The following is a 14,359-nucleotide window of genomic DNA, read 5'->3' as shown; positions in this document are numbered from 1 at the left end:
TTTTTTTTTTTTTGCTTGCAACGCATGAGCAGGAAAGAGCAGGTGTTACCTGTTGGGGATGTACTCACTGCAGTGTTTACTGGGGGTGGATTTCACTCTTAATAGAGTGACTTTGGCAGTCACTGAGCAACCATAAACTGAAATTTTTACTGRTGAATTTTAGCAATCTTTATAGTAATTTTTTTCTTCAGCCACATATTTTAGGGAGGAAGAGGGGGAGATCTAAAGCCCTAATTTCTTGAGAAGATAGCAAGAAAAGTATTCAGTAGTTGCACTGGCAAAACCTAGTCTGGATAGAGATATATACTGTAATATCTCACTGAATTTTCTCTTAATAATGACTTTTTCTGAAATTTAAATTGGACTGTAGGTACTGACAGTAGCACTAGTTTTACTGAAAAAATAAATCAAAATAATGTATGTAATGGTCRTTAAAGAGTTCTCTTCTTATCCAGGGTTTACCCAAGAGATTTACATGTGACAGATACAATATGGAATGTAGAAATAAGCAAGTCAACTCTATGTAAAGAGGACTTATTTTAACTTCAAGTCGTCATAGCTGAATGATGCAAAGCTATTAGGGGATGGCCCTTTTCTAAGCCTTTAATGAAGCCTCCTTTTTTTTAGATCTGTAAATGCTGCYTCTTGAAGAGATATGGATGAAAGGCTAGCCATTTCAGAAAATAGTTTAAAACTGATTCTTTGACTAAGTTGTTGTCTTAGGCAATATGCTTACAGTACTGCATGACTTGAGAAGGAAGGCTTGAAAAAAAACTACCTCCTTGTAGTGCAAACAAATGATTAATCTACATAAACAAAAAATGTAATGGAAATCATTTTTAAATGATAAGAAAATTCCATGATCTCTGGAGTCAACTTCAAGAGAAAGTAAAGATCAAGGGTTTTTTAATCTAGTAGTTATAAAACAATTCTAAGGGATTTAGGCTTAAATCCACAGTGAGATTGTAGTTGAGTTACCTCAATTTGTGAAAACACCATGTAATTCCATAAATTTTTCAAGATTTTGCTTAATCTGTGGAAAAGACTTATCTTTGTTTAGCACCAAAAGAATTATGTGTCTCATTCYCATAAAAGATCTGCTTACTAGAGTTTCCTTTGCCTGTGTCCCACAAGGGACCTGATCGAGTAGGCATGAGCAGAGCAGACCTAATGCGGAGCTACAAGGCTGCTACTTCTGTTCAGAAACATGGCTGCTGGTGATACTGCTGCTGGTGATACTACTGCTTCTTGTTTTCTCCTAGTCATTTGCCTAGGCACCAAGTTCAAGTTTTCAACTCCTCCATTTCAAAGGGCTGAAACTTGCGTATCTGATTCTGGTAAATGCCCTAACCCCTGGGCAGTGTGCAGCTTTGATGGGGATCACTGGCTCTACCTCCTGTAGAACCTGTTTCTYTTGGGAGAAAATGAGGTTATCTTAGATTAAGACCCATGCTCACCATGTTATCTAGTAACTGGGTATGTAGTCTAGGAGGAGGCATTGAATTTTGCTCTAAAAACTATTCCTAGATTTAATGCAATGACTGCTGAATAAAAATGAACAAATAATCTTGGAAAATGAAGCAGAATCCAAAAGTTATCTGTTCAGGCAACTGAGCCCTATGCTGCAGTCCTCTTTGGTGAATATTTGGTCCTTTTTAATGCAAGGAATAGCTTCAACTTCACTGAAAGTATTTCAGCTCTAAAGTAGCATATCATGTGGTGTGTTTGGATGCTTTTTGTGTGTGTGTGTGAGAAGTGGAAATGTAGATTAAAGCCATTCAAAAGGAAGTGAATTTGTATCTCTTGGTGTGCTAGTTGCTGAATTAAGATACAAGGAAATACCACCATTGCTAACAAAAAAATAGCCCTTTCTCTCTTGTTGTGTCATGTTCTTTAACTTCTGGGGTCAGTAACTTCTGTTGTAGAGAAGTAAACATCTGCTTTCTGGTGTTAGCCTATAAGCCCTGGATAAGGGTAGATTTGAAGATAAAGCATTGTCATCAGAGTTTCTAATTAGCTAGTCTAGGAAACTTTCTGCTTAGCGTGTTGGCTCAGTATCCTGTTGCGGGGCTCCAAAACCTCTCCTTGCATTGTTTAACAAGTACTAGTACCGAACTCTGGAGGCCAGGTGCCAAATGGGTGACACTGCTCATCAGAGATCAGGCCCTCTTGTCTTTAAAGGTTTGTTGTGCTTAGTAAGAGAACTAGACATTTGTTCTCTGACAAGTAGAACAAGTGAAGTTGAGATTTCTGCAAATTTGTCATGTCCCTACCCTCTAAATAGCCCTCTATTATATCCGAATGAAATGTATTTTGTGACTGGGTCCTGGTACTTATGTGCTGATTGACAGGAAAAATAGACAAAATAGACAGCTGCTGAGGATATGCCACAGACTTTCTTGAGAACTAACCCAAACCTTTTTCCAGATACTGATTTTCATAGAATGAATATGTATTTCATATAGGAAGTATCTCTGTTAGGTTTAATTGAAAATCATCTGGAGATTCTAAAGTTGCTATGGGAGAGGAACAGACTAACAGAACAGCATGATYGCCTAAGCTTAGTTTCCTTAGGAAAACAGGCTTAAAGTGATATTTATGGTTCCCTGTTCAAAGCTTGTTGAATCAGTACARTGCCTTGGATTAGCTGTGAAGAATGTCATGAGATTAAGTAGTTAAAAGTTAATTTAAAGTAAGAACATCTAAGTCTTGTAACTTCCATTATTGTTAAATGGTAYAGCTGTTTACCATAAAGGTTTCAAGGCTCCCATCCCCTAGTTCCATCAAATACGCTGTTCTAAAGTTATCATGAGAAATCAGTGACTTGTTGTTGTTAGGCTTTCTTGCAGACATTAATACAATAACATTTTGCCACTGCAGTGAAAACAGAAAATGAGACTCAACTGCAGTTATTTACTTACTTAACTTTTGAACTTAGACATGAGCATTTTTCAATTTGTCATCTGAAGTGCTGCTTTTAATAGTTAATGCTATAAATTTTCTTCTAGTGATACTACATAAACCTATTGAAGTAAAAACTACCATCTATTTTCAAACTGTTTMCCTTGTATGTTTGACCAGTTTCCTTATCAGCCTTTTTTAGGGTGCTTTTACTTTGACAGGGAAGAAGAGCCCTGTACATGCGTAGACATAGATAGCRTGACTACCAGAATGAACAGGAATTGTAGTAACTGAGTATACTTTCTGTTACAGAACAAAATGATATCTAGTTGACATTCYTTAGTGTGTTTGCTTTCTTGTGCTCAGTATAGAGCAATGGAGTAATTTGCTCTTCAAGAGGACACCCCTAAAATACATTGGTTTTGACAAGGAGCAGGAGTCTATTAAGTAGTTGGCTTATGCTTTTTGTAGAAGTTGATGTGATAATTCAGGGATGTTAAATTCTTTTCTTAACATGCTGCAGTGCAAGAACGGCAAGATAGCTGGCATGCTTAATAGAGTATGGAGACTTCCTCTGTATGTGTCTGCTTGAAGTTTTAGAAGTTGAGAGCTTTTCCCAGCTGTTTGCTGATTTAATTTGGTATCTTCCTGTCAAGAAATCTGAAGGTCAACACATGCTCAGTAGAGTCTGTCATTTATGCTGATTAAATATGGAAAGATAGATCTTTAAAAATGGGTGGTGCAGTCTCTTAAGGAATCTGTTTTGTTTTATTTCTACGCTGATCAGAAAAACAGCATAACACTTAAAAGCTTGTAGAGATAAAGGTGATTATTTTTTGCAAGTCTTTGAATATCTTTGGAAACTAAATGTGGGTGCTATCACCAAGTAGAGATTCCTGTGTTTGAATTAACTAATGAGAGATGTGGAAATAAAGACTGCTTATTAGGGGATTGTCAGTGACCAATAGCGTATTGCCAGTTGAATTGTGTACTAGCCTTTTCTTAAACTTTCCCTTCTGTGAGTCACGATAGCACACTTCCTAGGGAGATCTCATTTGTGCTGTTACCTTCATAGTGCAGTAAGACAGATGAAAAACCGCTGATACTTTTACTAGGGCTGCAGTAATGTTGGTGTTAATGTTTTGCTGTTTCTCGTCATGCTGGCAAAAAGCTTTTAGGAAAGCATTTAGTGGAAAGCTTTACACTACAATCTGTGCATCTCTTGTCCTGCTGTTCTGGCAGGGAAGCTGAAGTAGGCTTGTTAAAGTGGTAGAGCTCTTCTATAGAGAAATTAAGAATCTTTTTAGGTGTTTTAACTCGTGATTTGTTTTTGCAGTTACTTGTTTTGCTTTTGTAGTTCCTTGCTTAAAAGATACATGTAGCAACAGCAKATTAAGCAAAAGTGTAGTTCTTGTCTCACAAGAGTTTTTATTTTATGCTTTTCCTAGAAGTTGGATGAAAGTCCATTTTGTCGAATGCGTATGAATGTCCTTGCTTATGTTGAAAGTTTTGCCTCGGCAGTTTGGTTTTGAAGGGACAGGTTCAACTTTCAATTTTTGTTCTACATTTACTATCAGAATTTGTTTTTGGGGAAAAAAATCTCTGCGTAATATTGAAAAGTTCCCTGAGATAAGGACATCTTGTACAAGTATCCTGTTACTTAAAGGGCACTGAATGTTCATAGTGCTGAATAGAATTTCTAAACAGATGGTCATCATTAAAATACATCTACACATTGAGTCTATTTGGTGTTCCAGTAATTATGTCAATGGTCCGATACTTTAGCATTAATTAAACTGTAGCATAGCCAACAATGGAATCACAGTAAAGAGTTACTGAATTCAAATGCAGAGGGAGATCTCAACTTCCTCGAAACATTTTTTTTTCCATCCTTCCAAAATGTTTTCCATCATTGGAAAAAATTACAATATTAAAAATAATTAAAATGCTTGTATTCGCATTTCTAACAAACTGCTAGGATAGGCTTGTCCATAGCTTTGAAGTAAACTAACTGGTCTCTGGGTTGCATAGAAAGTCAATATTGTTGCACATTACAGTAAAGGGTGGGGCTGTTTAGCTGTTAGATGAAGCTATGGATGAGGAAAATTTGAATGTAAATATTTTAGCAGAACTTCATAGGCCTGTTACCTTTTTTTCCTAGAAGTTAGTTATGGGAGATGGGATGACTTTCAGAACACTCTCTAGAAATTCTTCTCTGTGTGTTTTTTTTTTTTTTGGGGGGGGGGAGAGGGGTGAATGATTTGCATGGTAGCTCTGCATAGAGAGAAATCTTTCAAGCAAAAGAGGACTGTTAATAACAAGGCAACTGAAGTTATTGCTTGCTTTATGTTGAACAAGTTTTGACCTACGTACCTGCATTTTCAGTACATTGGAGATCTTGCTGAGTTTTTTGAAGTAGATTGCATTGTTGTGTGAAATAGAGAAGATGTGAAAAGTAGAGAGTGAATGCAGCAGACTCTTCCCTTCCTAGGGACTTCTCAGAGTGCTCTGGGGAAAAGAAGGAAAAAGAACGCAAAAAATCAGAGTTAACTTTTTGTTCCTTCAATATTAAAGAATTGTTAAGAATCCTCAAGAATCCTCATGATTCTTAACAAAAATGTACATTTTTTTTAAATTGCTTAGGTTGATGTCTGATTAAGTCTGAATGTGATCTGCCAAAGGAAAGCCAGCAGTCTTGTTCTGCTTGCTTCCAATGAAAATAATTAACCTTTTAGGGCTTTCTTATTTATTCTCTCCCCAACTCTGTTCCCATTTTACAACCAGAGAGTGTTTTTAGGGTTTTAAAGATTTGAATTTAGATGAGATTGTGTGAGATATGGTTACAGTGATTCATGTCTTCTCAGTTTTCTGTGCCAATAAGTGACTTGCTCTTCTTTTTCATGACAAAAGTGTATTTAATCCTGTGAGAATAATTTTAATAATATTTATTGTAAATAAGTGCAACAGTTACAGTAGTCTACATGAATTCAGTTTGTGAGCCTTTTGGATACTATTATTAAACACAATTGTTTTGTGGTTTTGTGCACTTTAGTTTGTGGTTTTGGTTTTATTCTGTAAAATACTGAATTGGAGGGGTTTTAAAATTAAAAATAATGCTTAATGACTAGAAAGCATGTTTTAAATACTCTGTTATTCACTTACAGCTGCCAAAACATAATACAGTGAAATAATGATCTGCTAGCCTGCTAAACAAGTGTCCGGCTTCCACAATGCCTGTGCAGGCAGCTCAGTGGACAGAATTTCTGTCCTGCCCAATCTGCTACAACGAGTTTGATGAGAATGTGCATAAACCCATCAGCTTAGGTTGCTCTCACACTGTCTGTAAGACCTGCCTGAACAAGCTTCATCGCAAGGCATGTCCTTTCGACCAGACTGCCATCAATACAGACATCGATGTGCTTCCTGTAAACTTTGCACTCCTCCAGTTAGTTGGAGCCCAGGTATGATTTAAGGAGGTCTTTGTTTTGCCAGTTTGTTATTGCTGTGTTCTGGCTGCAGTGCATGCGCTGATGTTTTGCACTCATTTTAGTCTAAAAATTATAAGACATTGTCTATGTAGTATTTTAAAATCTGTATCTGTTATAAAAGAAACCACACCATTTTCAGGACTATCTCTTTCTCATAAAATTAAAAGATGTTCTAGGTTTTTATATAAACCAAATTCTGGCTTAAAAAGACTTCTGTTATCTAGAGTTTTCTGCACAATGGATGCCTAATGTGTGGTTTTGGGAGAGGTTTCCATCATGGTGAGGTGGATAGCACTGTGACTAGTGAAAAATACCGATTAGGAACAAGACAATTATGTGTCACAGTTGTCATTAGAAAAAGTGAATCTGCAGATTGCACTCATTCATTTTACTGTCATGGAGAATATAATTTAAAGATGTCGTGTCCAGAAGTAGCTAGCTGTTTAAGCAAGGTTAAGGTAGTGTGGTTGTGTGTGGGTGTTTGTGTTTTTTTTTGTTTTTTGTTTTTTTTTGTTTTTTGTTTTTTTTTGCATGATGGTGGTGCTTCAGTTGTGCTTTCAGGCACAGGCTCATCAGGCCAGGAATGTTCTCTGTGCCGTCTCGTAACAGTGGCAAAACAGTGATTATTTAATCGGTATTACACTTCATGGAGACTAAATAAGTCTGTTCTCCTTACTGTATGTTTCAAGGTGGTTTTGCTTCTCAAGTTCACCTGTTCCTTCATTCTTCACTTCTAAGCTTGTCATAATCACTGACTAAACTTCACAACTTTTATTTTCCTGGTCTCTCACTTCTGGCAGTGTCTCTTAAATGATTTAATGTATTGTGGCTAATACTCTTTTTATTTGCATAGCCTGACCTTGCTGGTCTACTACGTTTTTCACCAAGTTTGTRATGAAGACTTTTGGAGCTGTTTGCATGCCTAAATTATTTTTTAACTTCTGTTTTTGGCTTTTTCATAGTATGCTCCTGCCAATTAATTTTGTTTTGCAACTTCCTTTGTTTCTTTGTAGTAAATCTTGCTGATTTTGTACACTGATCACTTTCTCAGATCTTTTATTCTTCACACATCTGTTAAGTACATTCTCGTTAGACCTTGGTTATTGTTTCTTTTATCCTCCGTTGCTCTTAATATGTTGAGTACCAGTAAAAACAATCTTTCATCACTGTGATACTCATTTTTAGTCCTTTGCATTATGTCTTAGTACCCACCCAAGGTGTGTGGAATGTATTGTCTTTCACTTCTCTAAAAAGCAGTGTACATCTGCAGTGTTGTGTAATTAATAGCAGTGGTGTTCATACAGTCATAGGCATATCAGATAGGTCAGCCAGGTATATATAATTTTTTCTTTCTTCCCCTACCCTCCTTGCATTTTCTTAGGTACCTGATCATCAGACAATTAAGTTGAGTAATGTAGGAGAGAACAAACATTATGAAGTAGCGAAGAAGTGTGTTGAGGATTTGGCACTCTACTTAAAGCCACTAAGTGGAGGAAAGGGTAAGTCTTTAACTGATCTGCTACATCAAAATTCCACTATTCAGTAATATTTAACAGCGTTTTTTTTCAGCATTAGCTAATCTTTAGGTATTAATGGGATAATCCTCTCACTTTTGTGATTTAAAATTTCTCTTAATCTTTAAAAGCTCCTTCACACCTGTGACACTTCCATTTTTTTTTATTTTAACTTTACAAACTACTTGTTTTTTTATTTAATAATATTTCTTTGGACCAGCACTGCACTGAAGTTGAACTTTCCTTAAAGAACAGGTTTGACATCAATTTAAGACTTTACTTGTAGACCTGCAAATATAAGAATTTTAATCTTGAAGTTCTCTGTTCATTACTAAGAACTTCCAGAAGGCTTATGTGCTCTGAGGGAAAAACAGGAATCCTTAGTAGCCTTAAACTTGTCTTCGAGGATAAAAGTGATGAACATGCTACTTGAAAACATCTGCTTTCATTACAGATTATAGTAAGCCAGGAATTCTCTTAGTACAATGCTTAAAAGGTGCCTGACTAAGGAGGAAGACTACTTATGTGTTGCAGAATGCAAGTTACCTAACAGAAAGATATTTGTGATAAATATGCAAATCCTAGAGAAATATATACATAGACAATCAAACTTTTTTTTTTTCTTGCCTTAGCTTTTTCAGGTAAACTGATGATATTAGAACTAATAGTTTATCACTTCTCCCTTTCTTTAAAGGTGTTGCTAGCTTGAATCAGAGTGCACTGAGCCGTCCAATGCAAAGGAAACTTGTGACACTGGTGAATTGTCAGCTGGTGGAGGAAGAGGGTCGGGTTAGAGCCATGAGGGCAGCTCGATCCCTGGGAGAAAGAACTGTTACAGAATTGATTTTACAGCACCAAAATCCTCAGCAGCTTTCTGCCAATCTTTGGGCTGCTGTCAGGGCACGAGGATGCCAGTTTCTAGGACCAGGTAAGGTACTTGTAGAGTCTTTTGGTTGTAGCCTTTCTTAATATAGGAGCGTTCCCTGGAAATTTCTTCTTTGCAGTTAAAGATGTAATTACTTTATGGCGAGGAAGAAGCAGAAGACTGTCTAAAGAGTTAGTAAAATCTGCTGGCTTTGTGGGTTTTTTTCTTTTTTCTTTTTGATACTGTTCTTAGAAATTGTGAGGAAGAATTCCACATTCTGGCAAAGAATAAACAAACATGCTTTCTGTACTGTTTGTCGTTCCATGAAACTGATGCTGGCTGGTTATACTGGTCTCTGGCTGGAAAGTGATAGGAAACTGCAAATGTTCTGTTCATACTTTAGTTGTGGATACAATCATCCTAAATCTTAAAGTATGCTGCAACTAAAATTATAACAATCGTCTTTACATTTTTGATAGTAACATCAAATTCGTGGTTAAGAGTAGCGGTTAAGTAAGCACAGAAATCGGCAGCAAATTCTGCTTAAATTGAAAATAGTCCACTCCTGATTCCTATGGCTGAYGATAGCATTGCTGTACTGTTCCCATATTTATTTTATACCATTTTGGTGGTATAGCATTGATAAGATGTCCAAAATTACAAAGACTTCAAGACTGCACAGTGTAAGAAAGTATAAAAACTTATTGAAAACTTTAATGAATATTCACTCTTAGTTTTGCTGTGCTTTTGGTGCTTCTGAATACTCCCTTATTTCTAAACTAGTATATTTCTTWATGAGGTTTTCACTGTTCGCAGCTTTTTATTTCATTAATCATAAGGAAAAATAACGAATTGTGTTCAAGACAGTTCAAGTGTTCCCGCTTTTGGTGCCTTGTATGATAGCCTTGCTGTTTCCTGGCAGTACATTTTTATGTCTAACTTTGTTTTTGTGTGTTAAAGCTATGCAAGAGGAGGCACTGAAACTTGTGTTACTAGCACTGGAAGATGGCTCCGCGCTCTCAAGAAAAGTTCTGGTACTTTTTGTTGTGCAAAGGCTAGAACCAAGATTTCCTCAGGCCTCCAAAACAAGCATTGGTCATGTCGTGCAGCTACTGTATAGAGCATCATGCTTTAAGGTAAAATGCAAATACTTACGCTTTACTGTTACGTAAGCTAGTGCAATTGCAAAGAACCCTTCCTAAGTGTCAGTATGTTTCACCTGTGAGTTTATCTGTTATGTAAATTCAGATTCTACCTGTTCAAATAGTTAGCTGGTTTTAAATAAATTCTTGATAGTCTACACTGTTATTTAATCTCTGTTCTTTGTAGAGATTGAATTTTCTGGAAGGTAATTCCCACTATATGAATTGAAACTGATACAAATATRGTCTGAGACTGATATCAAAGTTCCCTGTGAAGGGAGCAGATGTGCGCTTGGGGATCTAGTGGGAATGGATTCTGAAGTTACTGTGCTCATTATTAATTACTGCCCATCATTGGGGATATACCTCCCATAAAAGAGATGGAACCTGACTCTGTGGGCATTCATAGTCTGTTTCAGGGAAAAGTTAACTACTTTAATATAATCTCTTATGGTTTTAATTAGATTCATAAGAATAGGGCATAACCAGACATGCCAGATTGGTCAGGATGCTCTCAAAATTTAGAATCCAATTCCAGCATTACAAAGAAAACTTTTGAAATGTAGGCTCTGGGAACTTCCCCAGCACCAGCCTAAGAGGGAGACGCCACACGAGGAACATACTCTTCAGCTAGATACTGACAAAAGAAAAGCAAGGGTGCAAGTTTGGGTTAAGAGCATCTGCTTTGTTTTTGATTTTATAGGGTTATTTTAAAGCTGAATATTCCCCTACCATAGATATCTGGGGAAGAATGAAAAGTTAATTCAGCGGGAATATGATACTACTAATCAAAATGCTAAAATAATGAGACATGTTGCCTTCCTTTAGGACAAATGTTGTATATAATCTAAGAGTTTGTTTAGCATTTATAGTGGACTCAGTTAAATATTCTGTTCTTCAAATGCCAAAATCAAGGGRAAAAAAATCTTCCTTTGTATTATATAAGTCTCTTCTAGAGACTTTCCTGTTTCTTTCAGYCATCTTCTAAGGGCAGCAGAAAAATAGTAGTAGATTTAAACAACAAAATTTTAACTATGTATCAGCTAACTGCTTTGCATCTTCTGTGACTCAAGCAAAACTTACTTTCTTACTTGAAAGTAGTGGAGTTGATACCATAGTTTTGCAAAAGTGATCGTATAAAAACTTGGAAAGCTCGCTGCTCTGCCTGTGTGCTGTTATCTAAAGGGATGAGTTTTATGGAGAAAAAAGTATATTCTAAATATGCAAAAGTATACTGATTTTTGCAGTTTGTGCTGTGGATATGTAGCTATCTTTCTGCTGAACTTGGACAGTTTTAAAGAAAGAGTGTTTAAACATTACTTTTTTTAGGTTACAAAAAGGGATGAAGATTCTTCTCTAATGCAACTTAAAGAAGAGTTTCGGAGTTATGAGGCTTTGCGSAGAGAGCATGATGCACAAATTGTTCACATTGCCATGGAAGCAGGACTTCGAATATCACCAGAACAATGGTCTTCCCTTCTTTATGGTGACTTGGCACATAAATCGCACATGCAATCCATTATTGACAAGGTTTGTTAAAGGGAAGGTTTAGCATCATAGTAGAATTAGATGTGACTATTAAATGATATAATAAAAATCCTAGAACCACTTTAGTTATCTTTATCAAATATTAATTAAAACTAGAATGAAGGACTCTTCTTCACTATAGTGTAATCTTTACATGAAGATGTTTTGGTTTTCCAGTAGTTAGTCCAGTTGAAATCTGTGTCTTATGATGAAGCTTCATAGGGCAGATTCTGAGCTGAGAAATGAAATCTCTCTCCACTGATATTCACTGTATGCTATCTGAAGACACAACTTACTACACCAATTCCTAAATACAGTCAAAAACATCTTAAAACAAGTATGTTTCCAGTTACAGTATGCAACACATTAATGCTCACTTTCTTCTCAGCTCCAATCTCCAGAATCTTTTGCGAAGAGTGTACAAGAATTGACAATTGTCTTGCAGCGCACAGGGGATCCTGCAAACTTAAACAGGCTAAGACCTCATTTAGAACTTCTGGCAAACATAGATCCAAATCCGGGTATGCAAATGAAGCTTTTTAATAGTAATAATCCTTTACATTTTTCATATCTAATCAAGTAAATTGTTAATGTAGCAACCTCTGTTCCTGGTTTCAAAATTCCTTATATTTAACATGAAATATTATAAACCATTCTTCAGGATTCTATCCTTATGGTTGGTGACTTGATGAACTAGAAAAGWTGCTTCTTATACTACTGGAATTACTGACAGATTGAGAAGCCTGTTCTTAATACTTTCAGATGCAGCATCTCCAACATGGGAGCAGCTGGAAAATGCAATGGTGGCTGTAAAGACTGTGGTACATGGACTCGTGGATTTCATTCAGAATTATAGTAGAAAAGGCCATGAAACTCCACAGGTAACTATACTGGATTGTTGTGTGATGTGTTTTGATGTATGTTTAGTAAAACAGCTAACTTATTTTTTTGGGGAAAAAAAAAAAAAGCTGATTTGAAATTTTTATGGCCTTTTCTGTGAAATAACTGATACGATTGTCTGTAGGATTCATRTTTTGAGAACTTAACACTTTTGAATCTTGAACACAGCAGAGGTTACTACAGCAAGCTCAGAGTAACATAATACTTAACCCTTCAGCAAGCGACTTCCTTAGTTTGCCAATTAAAGATGCAAAATGTCAAAACATGTCTAGATGCATTTTAAGTGTGTGCGCACATGTATTTTAAGCTTCTCCTTATGCAGAACTCTTATTAGCTTTTTAAGTGGAATGTCTTTTGTGTGTTTTAAGCCACAACCAAATAGCAAATACAAAACAAGTATGTGTCGAGACCTTCGACAGCAAGGGGGATGCCCGAGAGGAACCAACTGTACATTTGCTCATTCTCAGGAAGAGCTTGAAAAGTGAGTATGGGAGGTGTTATGTTTTTCAATTTATATCCAGGCCGTTGAAAATGGCTTCTTCTATGCATGAATCTTTTCTGAAGGATCTGTGAATTCTTTGAATTTGGAACTCCTAATGTAAAGTTGAAGGTTCAGTAAAGCATGGTCTGTAAATTARTTTCAATGTTACTTTTCTTTATTCCATATGAAGCAAAATTTCCTTTTCTGAAACAAAGTCAAGGCTCAGTGCCTATCATTGATCTGCTGTGCCACTCACAGAAGAATGATGATTGGATATTAATTGAATTAGGGAATAAAGTGAGTTCTTTGGCTAATATGTAATGTATGCGTCCTTAAAGCTGTTTTCACCCAAATCCACTTCCAAAGAACTGCTCAMATGAATCTTGTAAAAGGAGACTGATGCTCTGCTTGCAGATTAAGCTAAATTGTTGAAAATAAKCACCAATTTAAAACTCCTGAGTGTTGTGTTCCTTTCAATCTCTTCTTTTTTTGTCAGTTTTACAAATACATTGAACTGCGCAGTATGCACTCTGTCATCTCTTTTCTCTCTTTGCACATGTGTTTCTATATAGATATCGACTGAGGAACAAAAAAATCAGCGCAACAGTGAGAACCTTCCCCCTTCTAAATAAAGTTGGCGTAAATAGCACTGTCTCAACCACAACAGGAAACGTAATTTCTGTCATAGGAAGCCCTGAAGCAACAGGGAAGATGGTGCCAAGTACTAATGGAATAGCTAATCTAGAAAGTGGTGTTCCCCAGTTGATTCCTCGCTGTGCAGACACATCCCTCAGAGCTTTGGAGAATGCCAAGAAGGGAGGGAAGGCTGGAGCCAATGGCCAGAATGTGTCTGGATCCCCTACTGAATCTCTACCTGAAAAGTAGGTAAAGCTTTTGTATTATAATGACTGAACGCAACATTTTTGCTTATAGAGTATCATGGCAAACGAGTTTGTGGATGGCAAACAATAGATAATGGATTCTGGTCCTTATTTGTAGTTGTCATTAAAGCTTACTAGGAGCAGAGTTATGCAAGACCTCATACTGCAGTGCAGATGCAGTTTTTCAGAGTCTGTGGATTTAAGTTGTCAGGACCAGTTTCAATTGTCTCAGCTTTTTAAATAATCACAGTAACATAAATAAAGCAATAAATTTGTGCATGTTTTTTTCCCCACCTGTTCTTAGCCTAGTATCTAACTTGATAGTGGTTTATTTAAAAAAAAAAAAAAAAAATCCACTCAGCGTGGTATTTCTTAGCCACAACAACAGTGTATGTAGTGATTTGTGTCAAGAAAAATCYCTTTATAGTGCTGGAAAGTGTGAGGGTCTCCCTTAGAACTGTTTAGATGCTCCTTTAGAGTATTTAGCCTCAAAACAACTCTTCAAAGCCTTTAATTCTATACCAGAATACACTTATAAGTAGAATGTAAGCTTCTGGGTACATATCAATACATTGTCCTGAGCTTTTGAACTCCCTTAAGAAAGGAAGTCTGTTCTGAGGTTTTAATAATAACATCAGTTTGGGGCATTAAAAATAAAAT

General features: G+C 36.4%; 1 protein-coding gene and 1 non-coding gene across 6 annotated transcripts in view; both read left to right on the top strand.

The window, feature by feature from the left end:
* The window catches only part of RC3H2 (ring finger and CCCH-type domains 2), a 38,356-nt gene that overhangs the window by 1,380 nt on the left and 22,617 nt on the right, over positions 1-14,359 (top strand). For 4 of the 5 annotated variants that reach the window (XM_085300433.1, XM_085300426.1, XM_085300425.1 and 1 more), the window contains exons 2-10: positions 6,066-6,362; positions 7,771-7,888; positions 8,598-8,831; positions 9,729-9,904; positions 11,240-11,440; positions 11,826-11,958; positions 12,200-12,318; positions 12,706-12,818; positions 13,391-13,699. In XM_085300433.1, coding sequence (XP_085156559.1) covers positions 6,132-6,362; positions 7,771-7,888; positions 8,598-8,831; positions 9,729-9,904; positions 11,240-11,440; positions 11,826-11,958; positions 12,200-12,318; positions 12,706-12,818; positions 13,391-13,699 — 1,634 coding nt within the window. In that variant the 5' untranslated portion in view covers positions 6,066-6,131. Of the gene's footprint in view, positions 1-6,065; positions 6,363-7,770; positions 7,889-8,597; positions 8,832-9,728; positions 9,905-11,239; positions 11,441-11,825; positions 11,959-12,199; positions 12,319-12,705; positions 12,819-13,390; positions 13,700-14,359 lie in introns of those variants that run through there. The other variant, XM_085300429.1, reaches the window with a different exon arrangement.
* LOC146598357 (small nucleolar RNA SNORD90) lies at positions 11,625-11,731 on the top strand. The gene has a single exon (XR_014895281.1). It is a non-coding gene; the product is annotated as a small nucleolar RNA SNORD90 (small nucleolar RNA).

Source organism: Rhea americana, unplaced genomic scaffold (assembly GCF_003343005.1).
Source record: "Rhea americana isolate MKP2758 unplaced genomic scaffold, rheAme1 scaffold_164, whole genome shotgun sequence".
Taxonomy (NCBI): domain Eukaryota; kingdom Metazoa; phylum Chordata; class Aves; order Rheiformes; family Rheidae; genus Rhea; species Rhea americana.
This window is presented reverse-complemented; position numbering and strand designations above follow the sequence as displayed.